This window comes from Podarcis muralis, chromosome 9, assembly GCF_964188315.1.
Source record: "Podarcis muralis chromosome 9, rPodMur119.hap1.1, whole genome shotgun sequence".
In the NCBI taxonomy this organism is placed as follows: Eukaryota; Metazoa; Chordata; class Lepidosauria; order Squamata; family Lacertidae; genus Podarcis; species Podarcis muralis.
Genome location: NC_135663.1, coordinates 41,247,603 through 41,259,282, shown reverse-complemented (window position 1 = coordinate 41,259,282; position 11,680 = coordinate 41,247,603). Strand labels below are relative to the sequence as shown.

The window sequence follows — 11,680 nt, the reverse complement described above, 5'->3', positions numbered from 1 at the left end:
AAAGGCCAACAATGTAGAAGAACACAGTCTTACTACTTTAAAATAATTAAATTTCAGGCAATATTCCTGGATACAAACTTTTCTGGGTGCTAGTTTTACATACTTTTGAGCATCCATCTGCCATCACTGCCTTACCAAGCAAGGTTGCTGCTTGGTCCTGAATCCTAGAAGACTTAAAAATAGTTATAACGTTAGACATTTTTCTGGGGGGAAATATATGAGGAGGTGGGGTTTCTGATCTAATCCATTATTGAGTTATTTTAAAGCGGTCCTTTTCGTGTAGTCATATAATCACTTAATGGGGAAAATATATACAATGCAAACTTGAAAGGCATGGGGTAACAGAAGTTTGTATGCTGAGAATAGCCACCTCACTGTGACTAGAGCCCTTTGAAGGTCCATTCCCCAGAAGAAGAGCACCCTGTTTGCTGCTGCATACCCCACAAGAGTCCCGAAAAAAGGGACATCCCATTTTCTTGCACAAGGCAAGAACAAATAAACTTTATGTTATGTACTGAAGTTCTCACCCTGGGCCAGCAGGGGGATACTGTAGATAGTTCAGGTCCACATATGCAAATAAGGGGTCGAAAGTGACGTTCAGTGATTGGATAGTTACAGGAAATGGTTACTGTTGCGTTCTAGTGGAGCTCTATATAAGCAGGCTGACTGAACCCTTCAGTTCAGTTCTGTTCCAGTTTACAAATAAAGAGCTGCTTTGGAGAAATCGCTGCGTCGTCTGCTATGTCCACCCACAACTTAACACTTTACCAGTTTATTTGTTAACCTATACAAACCAAAGACTACGGGGTGAGACTGGGGAGAGCCTAAACAGAGGAGATACACTGAAGGGCATACAGGAAGAAAGAGTTGTTCCCAAGTACATCAGAAAGAATTTTATCCAAAACATGTTTCAGTTGAAGTGCTCAAAGGCACACATGTCCATCCAAATCCCTCGGCACGTAAATTGGGTCCTGACCTAGGTCACATCCATACCATAAAGTATTCTTTTTCCACTTTAACAGTCATGAAGAATTCTGGGAACTATAACTTGCTAAGGGTACTGGGAATTATAGATCTATGAGGCCAGCACACTTAGCAAACTACAGTTCCCAGGATTTTCCATAACAATTAAGCATGCTTTAAATGTATTGTGTGGATGTGACCCTAGCCATGCTTTGAAGAAGCCCACTTAATCAAGGGAACTTAAGTTAGTCATGACTAGCTTAATTCCTAATGATTTTAATAGGTCATTTTTAAGGATGACAAAGTTTGGATCTAACTCATTTTAGCCTGAGAATTAAGTTTGAATTTCCTTATGTTATAAGAACTTAGCTGTAGCTGTATCCAGCCCAAAGGATTATGTGCATATTAGAGTTCACGTCTTCAATTTATTAGGCTAATATTTGTATAAGTGGCAGCTTCATTAAAAATAAAATAAAGCACCTAATCATCTATTTCGGAAACATTTTTGGTGAATTCCTGCAGGAAAGCGGAGTTGTGTGACTTCTAAAAAATCTTTCTACAAATCATATGCTACATCTGAGCTGATGACAAGAAGATCAGCTGCAAAATAAGTGACAGTAGACTGTTTATCTTGGCCAACATCTTAAGACCTCCCACCCAGCATTAGGAAAATCAACATATGACTCTCTTTTTTTTGAGGGGGGAGTTCTGTATTTAATGAAGTAAAGTGCTATATGCCCTGCCTTGAGCAAATATAAATCACAGTGTTTGTTGGGTTTGATGATCTTGTTGTCAGCATGTGTCAATAAAAGCCCATGGTTTCTTCATGCTTGAGGTTTTATAAAGCATGACATTAAGGCATTACTAAAGGTAATTTTCAAGTAAGCAGCTATTGTCAACTCTTGTCACACTGGTGAAGGCCAAGAGTCACGTTTTTATCAAATAAAATAAACGCCATGGGTTTGTACTTTGTTTAAACTGGTGCATATCTTTGGTTTCTGTTGAAAAGATGGGAGGATACATTTTTATACTTGTTATTCTGTCTGGTTTCAATTACATTGTGTGTTTACATTGCAGTGGAATCAGATTCCATAACAGCAAGTTCCCAGCACCCAGTAGCTGCTGGCCACATAAAAACTGGGCCTGGTGATGAGGTTGCTGAGGAGAACAGGAAATGGATTACTGTTCCTTGCATATGAACGGCAGACAAGACCAGAGCATATCCCAATAGCAAGATCTCTCTTTTCACTCTCAGGTATATTCTGGACTTCATCACCCCACCCTATCATGTTTGCTCCTTTGTTTTGTGAACACTTTGCATCAATGTACATATGGAATACAGTGGTACCTCGGGTTAGGTACTTAATTCGTTCCAGAGGTCCGTTCTTAACCTGAAACTGTTCTTAACCTGAAGCACCACTTTAGCTAATGGGGCCTCCTGCTGCTGCTGCCCTACCGCTGTGCTATTTCTGGGTTAGCGGAGTCTGTAACCTGAAGCGTATGTAACCCGAGGTACCACTGTAAACCCCTGGCAAGGCCAAGGACATCCTCTGTAACTTTGATCAAGATCCATCTCCTGCTTTGCCCTATGAATAACAGCTTCCTGTCTCGTGGCTTAGACTGTCCAATATTGATGGGGAAAGGTTCAGATGTAACCTTAATCAAATGAATGATTAATCTTGTTGCTGCTGTTGTTTTATTTATACCCCAGCCACTCTGGGCGGCTCCCAACAGAGGACTAAAAACAGAATAAAAGTTCAAACACTAAAAACATCCCTAAACAGGAAATGTCACGTCATGCACAGAAAGAACCAACAATTTCGTTTCCATGTCGCTCGCTGACGTCACCTCTTATCCGCTATTGCATTACGCTGCAGCTTGTGGTTAAGCAATTCAGATTAAGTTTTAAGTTAGGACTTTTAATGAAAATGAAATAATTTTAACTCATGCATTACAATCAGTCAGCAAACAGAATAATATCCAAAGCTAGGCCAAATGGACAGATAACTGCGGTGCAAAAAACAAAAACCCTGTCTGTCAGGGCCGCCTCAGGTCCCAGCTCACAAGAGACCAACGCCAAGTCCACTTTATTTACAAAAGTCTTTATTGAAGTACATTGTTTGTTCCACAGCCGAGGCGCGCAGCCCCACGTCTGTTACGCTTAGACCGCTGAAGTCCCCTCTGAATCAGTCCCGCCTCTACACCAGTTTAAGAGGCTTGTGCTAGTCCACCTCTTCCTGTCCTTCCTTTTCCGCAGGGTCTTTCTGCCCCCCTGGGTTCCTTCCCTCCTGCTTTCCCCTGACGCTGAGTCCCCAGACGCCTGCTCCCCCCTCCTCCGTGCTTTGGGACCAGGCTCCTCCTCCGGGCTCTCCGCATTTCCGCGCGCCTCCACATTTGAACTTGGCGCGCGTTCGCTACCCCTGACCTTCCTCTTGACAGTTATACTACTCTCTGTACTACTCTCCGCCCCTTCCGGCAGGATGTCTTGCCCCGATCTCCTTCCCCTGTCTGCTTCCTGCTCTGCTCCGTGTGTCACACTGGGAACTCCACCCTCTTCACTCCGTTCCGGCTGGGAAGCCGGCCCCGATCTCCCACTCCCACTCGGGGTTTCCCTGCTGCTCCCCTGCTCCTGACGAGTCCCCCCTGTGGCTCCCCTTGGCCTGACCAGGGGCGCCCCCTTTTGGGAATCCTCCGATTCACTTGAGAGACTCATGGAAGCCCTCAAGTCATTGTCATCCTCCTCCTCCTCGTTCCTGGATTCTTCGCCCTCGCTCTCAGTCTCCTCCCTCATCTGTGCCTCTCTCCCTGAACCCCTGACACTGTCAAAATGCTTTGAGTGTACTCATCATTAACATCTGTCTAAATCTAATTTCTATGACCCTCACAAATGATTTTTTAAAGGCAAAACATCCCACAGCATGAATAAGAATGCATGCATTTGTTTTGTATTTATTTATTTAATATCAACAGTGTTATAGCTTGACAGTTCCTTGGTGTCTTTAAGATAGTGGTTCTCAGAATGGAACGAAAACATGACTGGCTATGACAAGGGGTGGAAGCTCTACCCAATGTATGTCTTCACTGGGGGGACGCGACTAAGTGCAAGCACACTCTTCCTATTCAGAAACAGTTACACCTGAACCCCTTTTCTGACCAATTCTGTACTAGAGTCCTTCTAAGATTCATTCACTCTTCTGGTGGTCCTGAATGATATGACTCACTCCCCCTTTCCTTCTTCTGTGCTCCTGGAATATTGATTCAAAAATTCATGCTTATCACTCAATATCTCATCAGTTGTTGACTTGCAACTGAATATATGAGCCGCTCCACTGAAAAGCATTGTGTCTGGAGTGCTATGAAAGCTCGGTGATATGTGATCTGCAGTGGCTGTTTCACATTCACATTGCCCGTTGTGGCAGTTGTTGAGTGATGAACACCTATGTGTGTACTCACCTAAACACTGAACCATCTTTTTGCTCTTTGTTTTGGCTTGTTTCTTTTCCGGGGGCTGGGGGTGGTTTGCTTCTTTCTTTGAACCAGGGACATTACAAACACACCTTTTCAACATCTCTCATGAAGCTAAAACAAATTGGCAAGTGAGGCTTTCCCCCATTGTAAAGCTTGATTGCTACAAGAAGCTACCCTGCCAAAATTAATATTTCTATACAATGATTAAAGTCATAAGCATTCTGTTCTGCTGGACTATGACAGCAGCAGGCAAGGCTAGCTACCGTATATTTCGCCCTATAGGACGCACTTTTTCCCCTCCAAAAATGAAGGGGAAATGTGCATCCTATGGGGCGAATGCAGGCTTTCGCTGAAGCCTGGAGAGCGAGAGGGGTCGGTGCGCACCGACCCCTCTCGCTCTCCAGGCTTCAGGAAGCTCTGCGCAACCCTCGGGAGACCGGCGCGACTTCGCGCCGGTCTCCCGAGGGTTGCGCAGAGCTGCCTGCAGTCCAGGGCTTCGCGCAGCTCTGCGCAGCCCTAGGGAGCCTGGCACGAAGTCGCGCCAGTCTCCCGAGAGTTACGCAGAGCTGCCTGCATTCTGAAGCCTGGGGCACGCTGAAGAGCGCGCCCGGGCTTCGCGCAGCTCTCCACAAGCCTGGGGAGACCGGGGCGAATTCCCGCCGGGCTCCCTAGGCTTGCGGATAGCAGGCTGTTCTCGGGCCTGGGGTCGGGGGAAGCTCAGGCTTCCCCCGCGCCAGCCCCGTGCCTGGGGGAAAAATAAAAATTGTTTTCTTTATTCCCCCCCCCCCAAAAAAAACTAGGTGCGTCCTATGGGGCGGTGCGTCCTATGGGGCAAAAAATACGGTACCTTCTAACCTCTTACTGTGCACTTGTAAACCTTGGGAAAAGTTCCTTTTAGACAATGCACTCTTCTATTTCATTTGTGGCTGCTTGCATGTTTTTTATTAAACTGAATATTTTTCACTACTTCACCATGATAGTTACTCAAAAATAATGCCTTCATTGAACAATGAAATGCTTCTGTACTTTGTAGGTATAGTGTATTTAAATTCCAGCAGACTCTCACCTTTATAAATGAACCCATGGGTGAGATCCAGGCTGCTAACAGAGCAATCATTCCACAAAGGAGAGCCCTGCCCTTAACGTAGTGCAACGGTCAAATCTAACAGGTAGAAGCAGGGCCGGATTTAGGTTTGATGAGGCCCTAAGCTACTGAAGGTAATGGGGCCATTTATATGTCCAGCTGTCCTTTGTCAATAACAAATTGTCGCTGTTTTGTGTTGAATATATGCTGTATGGTCATTGATGGACCTAATAGGTATCTAAAGCCATTTGCACATGTTGCCATGCAACCAGTCCATGAAGAATGTAGGCACCCTATATATAAAAATGAGCAAACCAGTGATATTTTAGGGAGCAGGCTAGCAGCCAGGGCCCAGTACTTGCATCATAGGAGCCTACACAACACAAAAGACTGTTGCTGCATGTAGGTTTTATTTTATTAGTTTTTTGTCTTATATTTTGGAAATACACATCTAGGTTTTTTTCTTTAAATTTTTTGGGGGCCCCCAAGAGAGTGGGGCCCTAAGCTATAGCTTGTTTACCTTGCACATAAATCCGGCATTGGGTAGAAGTGTGCATTGTTAAGCTCCCATAGGTTTCGTACTGTGATGCTACTTCTGCTTGCAGAACAAACATTTCATAGGATTGCGGAGTTCCAGAGATTCAAGAAGCCAAGCAGAGATGTGAGTTTTGCAGAGAGAGAGAAATGTGAGTTGGAAAAGTTTCGAAGGATAAATAAATAAACAATTCCTATGCAAATTGTGCTGTTTTGCATGTGGTGATGTGTATCAGCACATTTTCAGTTTGCATGGAGGAGGATTGATTTCGTAGAAGAGTGATCTAATTTAGTATGTTTATTTTACCCATGTTTAGTCAACAAAGCTTGAAACTGCACTAATACTGTATTTGCAGTGGCCATTCATACGTTGTTAATTATGAGTTTATGAAATGGAAAAATTCCCAAGGGAAAAAATGAAGCCTCTGGCCCTGCCTGTCTCTGGCATTTGACACTCACAACCAAACACACATGCACACACATTTGACCAGGTGGGGATGCAGTTCTCTGTCCCAAAAAAGCCCCTTCCCTTTGCTTTAGAGCATAGAACTGGAAACCCAACATGCTACAGAGATTAACATCATTTTCCTGTACACTAGTACCAGTCAATTCTATCCAGTCAGAGATAGATATTTGTTTACAACAAAGTTAATTTCTATTAAAGTTCACAACATTATTGTGGAAACACTGTTTTGTGATACTGCCTTTTATTTTTGACTCCAGATTTTTAATCCCTGTTGATAACTTGGAGATCTCTGTAGGCGGCAAAATATTATTAATTTCCCCCTAAATATTAATATTCAGCGTATGCAGCTGAATAATTAATAGCTGCAAATAAAGATGGGATTCGGTTGAGAGGACAGTAGCTGAACCATAGAAATTAGGAGGTGAAGATGCCCCATGGGTCATTTTGCCCATTTGTCTTTCTTGGCAGGAGACAGTCGGCGGCTATGCATGAAATGACTTGAAAAATCTTCTCCAAGAGTTTTGCTTTAAGTTTAGTTATTTTCTATGTTGTCGTCGTATTTTAACATTCATAAGCAGAAATAGTGTTCGCTTTGGTTCTTTCAGGGGTGAGGAAAGGTGTGATGAGCCACCATCGGCAGGGGTGAACTATTCTGGAATTTGGAAACAGTGCCATCTCAGTGGCAGAGAACCTTCTCCTCCAGTTGAAATTTGTGAAAGAAGCAGAGCAAAAAAAATAAGAACTTCCCTCTCAAACTTTTCCCCACTTTCGCTTTTCCCAGACATTTTAGTCCTGTTTTTGGCTGTGGGCTTAGCAGCTTCCTCTGAACTCTTCTGATTTCTCTGAAGTTACATCACACTTTCTGATGCTGCTTTTTATTTTGGTAATCGACTCCCAGGTATCTAATCCTGAAGTCCACTGCAGAGAAGGAACAGGACCCAGTGCCCATAATGGAGTGCATTCCAGGGCTAAGACACATGGATAGCGAGAGGATACTGTAGCACCCAACAACCAGGTCACTGGTGTCATATTAAATTGGAGTTATTCAGGTGTCATGTACCATGCACAACGTTGACATAACAAATGCATGTCTTCGCCACCAACTCATGACAAGCTCGCTAAAGATGTCCAGGCTACCATTCTCATGCAATGGCATTCAGCAATGGTATCAGTTCCACAGCAAATTGCTGACTGGGACACCAACTGTCCATAAATTTGGATTATACAACAACAACAACAACAACAGCAACAACAACAACAACAATTTATTGTTTATACCCCGCCCATCTGGCTGACTTTCCCCAGCCACTCTGGGTGGCTTCCAACAAAAGATTAAAAATACATTGCAACATCAGTCATTAAAAACTTCCCTAACCATAGCTGCCTTCAGGTGTCTTCTAAAAGTCAGGTAGTTGTTTGTTTCCTTTACATCTGATGGGAGGGTGTCCCTCAGTGCGGGTGCCACTACCGAGAAGGCCCTCTGCCTGGTTCCTTGAACTTCTCTTCTTGCAGAACCGCCAGAAGGCCCTTGGTGCTGGACCTCAGTGTCCAGGCTGGACGATGGGGATGGAGACGCTCCTTCAGGTCGTTTAGTGCTTTAAAGATCAGCACCAACACTTTGAATTGTGCTCAGAAGCGTACTATTTATAGGCATAAAGGGGTACACAAAAATAAAGAAAATAAGGTTATTAGTTATATAATTGTACGCAATTGTGCAGCTGTGTAGCCTAGCCAAAATCTAGATCTTATTTTTGTGCATGCATTTTAAATTGGCCAGGCATGCACTGCATCCATGGATACAAAGATTCCTGCTGCATTCATCTGCTAAATATTAATCTGCTTTCTGATGAAATCTTAATTCCATCCAAGGAATGCATGCATGCTCTGCTCTTCCATCCTGACAAAATGTCGTCAATAATAATTCTGGATGCAAAGCCCTAATGCTGTCCTCTCCGGTCACACAAGCAAAAAATAAATTTGATACACCTATTTTATTCATACTTAAGTCCAACCTCATAGAAACACTGGCTTTGGCCGCTAGATCTTCCCGTCAATTTGAGATTCATTTATTTTATCTGCTACAGCCTACTGTAAAACCTAACACTGGCTGTGGTACGTTGCTGCCCCCAAGCGGCCAGCAGGGAGATGATCTCTTCACATTGAATTTTATTATTTTCTGTGCAAAAGTAAACTACGTAGCTGATTTGCAACATCAGGACCACAAAGGAGTACACTAACAGATGAATTGGGAGTCAGCAGGAAACCCTTGATTATCTGAAGTGTTTAGTAGTCTGGTAGCATTAGAAGCCTGAAACTGTGTGGACAAAAGCTGAATCAGGCTTTCAGCTGCAGAATATCGTTTCACTCAGTGGATCTTAAAAATTGTATGGACAGATTCTAGTTTTTATACCAGTTTCAATGGCATCAAAGCACCCATACATTCAGGCACATGTATAGACACCATTAGAGGTGAGAAATTTATTCAGCATAGGACAAATAGGTCCCTGCTCTCAATGAGCCTGCCTTTTAAAACAAACACTGGAGAGCAACAAAAACAAAAGGTTGGGGGAGAGAAGAGAAGAATGTGATCAGTGCAGGCAGATATTTAGCTTACTAGAAGTTTGGAAGTAGGATTCAAGGGTTAAGCCAAAAGACATGCAGGAAAAGTGGGTTTTGATATAGATTCAAAAGGAGTAAAGTAAGCCAAATTTAACATGTGTTTCCATGGACTGCTGTAAAATTGACTCACGGTGAAAATCAGCTGCTAGTAGACTATTTTCAACAAACCCCTTTCATAACGGTTCTACAAGTTCTAAACTGGAAATAGGAAGTTTTTGCATTCTTCATTTTCACCACAGGGCGTCAGTACTGAAACAATGAATCTTGGAAATGGACTCTAGTCCAGGAAAGTAACACAGATGAACGGGGCTACCTCACTGTCAACCCATGAATTATCCCCCAGAATTTGTGGGTCACTTCCCCCTGTGGTGTGATGATGAATGTCTTTCTTACCACCAAGATATGTAAACGTAAGAGAGGTTTTGTTTGTGTGTTTTGTATTTTTAAAATCACACAGATAACTAATCTCGTGGAAGTGTAATCTTTGGACTTTGGAAGTTCCTCTTAATATTTGGCAGTTGCTAACAACTGAGGGGATTTAAAAATCACCTGTACCACCACCATTGTGACAGAACAATGTCTGGTCAATGGAAAGATTTGTACCAGCAAAGTTTGACTGAAGGGACACAAATGAGAAATCTGAAAAGGAAATAAGATTGTCATATAACTGAGAATTGTGTCATAGAACCATCGAATTGTAGAGTTGGAAGGGACCATATAAACACACTGGGTTGTATCCAGTGGTGTTGTTCAGCTGAGGTATGGCTTTGCAGCAATTCCTCTCCCTCTAATGTGCCCATGCCACCTTAAATCTGCTCTGGAGATTTGGGGGACCCTCCGCAGCAGATTTAGGGAGGTTTAGGGTGACATGAAATGGCTAAAAATTGCTTCCCACCCCATTCCACTGACAGAAGCCTTCCTGTCAACTGTGTGACATCACAGGATCCTACCCTGTCTGTACAGAACTATAAAATATATGTGACCAACAAGCTATTTTTCGCTCTATAAGACGCAGCAGACCACAAGACGCACCAAATTTTTGGAAGAGAAAAACAAGAAGAAGAAAAATTCTGAATCTCAAAAGCCAGGACAGCACAGTGAAAGCAGCAATCCCTCTTCCTGTTCTGGTTTCTGTGATAGCTGCATAGCCTGCATTCACTCCATAAGACGCACACACATTTCCCATTACTTTTTAGGAGGGAAAAAGTGAGTCTTATAGAGCAAAAAATATGGTACTTTGTTTGAAAGAAATAAAGCAGAAATGCATGAAGGGAAACTAGATTGTTTTGTTTTGTAAGTGAATGTTTTGGAAGATTTCAGTAGGCAATATGTCATTGACTGTTCCTACAGTACTTGTTGTTGTGGTGGTGGCTCCACTGTTCAAGCTCTGAGTTAGCTGAACCAGATATTAATTTCGTAGAAATCCACAGGTTCTGTTAATAAGTGACAATTTTTGGTAAAGACTGGATGAACCAGCCCCCTTCAGCCTCCTTTCTGGAATTTGAATAGCATACACAAATGTAGGAGCTCCAGGTACAGAGAATTCTGCCCGCTGTGTATTAAATGCATCTACAATTCTCCTTTACATTCCAAATGCAGACCAGTGCATAGCAAATATTGACTGTAGAGCAGAATGACTTTTTAACGACAGAAAGTATCATGCCTTCTATGACAAGTGGATGGGATGCACAAAGCAGATACGGGATATGTAAAAGGGCATCGGTAGTGTTTGTCTATCCTTTGCACTGTTTTTGTCATGTGACCTGGGCAAACAGTGACACTGAGTACAACTTGTACAAGCAACAAGGTATGTTCTTATTTGAGGTTATTTAACTGAGTACTACAGAGAAAATTCTTGTGAATAACTAGAATAAGAAAAAAGGAGTGAAGGGAGGTTTGCAAATAGCTAGAAATACACTTGCCCTTACCTTTCATGGTGGTGTTGTGGGTTGGTGCCACCTGCCTGTCGCAGCCTGATGACAGGGCCCCTTTTTGGTGGCAGCCACCAGCCATCAGAGGCTTGCAGCCTACCTTGATGGCCCAGGCTGTAGATACTAGCGTCCCTGAAGATTGGCCTATTGCAAGCAGGCTTAGGGACTGGCCAACTGAGCCCACAGGCTTGGGTTCATTCCAGGGGTATATAAGAAGGTCCACCAACCCTGACCTCATCCACTCTGTTGTCAGATCTCCCACTCTCCCTGTCTTGTATTTCTGCTTTGACCTTGCTATGAGCATCCTTGGTCACCATGTTTGGGGCCGGGCAGGAATTTCCCACCTGGCAAATTGACTCCCACCTTGTGGGTTTGCCTGTCTTACTGCAATCAACACAATTTTAGATAATAGAATAATAATAATAATAGTAATAATAATAATAATATTTCTTTATACCCCGCCCATCTGGCTGGGTTTCCCCAGCCACTCTGGGCGGCTTCCAACAAAATATTAAAAATACATTAAAACATCAGTCGTTAAAAACTTCCCTAAACAGGGCTGCCTTCAGATGTCTTCTAAAAGTCAGATAGTTGTTTATTTCCTTGACATCTGAT

At 43.1% G+C, this 11,680-nt stretch overlaps 1 protein-coding gene across 1 annotated transcript in view; it reads left to right on the top strand.

Annotated features, from left to right (window-relative positions):
- Positions 1 to 9,326: 9,326 nt before the first annotated feature.
- The window catches only part of ASIC5 (acid sensing ion channel subunit family member 5), a 40,240-nt gene continuing 37,886 nt past the window's right edge, over positions 9,327 to 11,680 (top strand). The window contains exon 1 of the mRNA XM_077934128.1: positions 9,327 to 9,544. Coding sequence (XP_077790254.1) covers positions 9,508 to 9,544 — 37 coding nt within the window. The 5' untranslated portion in view covers positions 9,327 to 9,507. The remainder of the gene's footprint in view (positions 9,545 to 11,680) is intronic.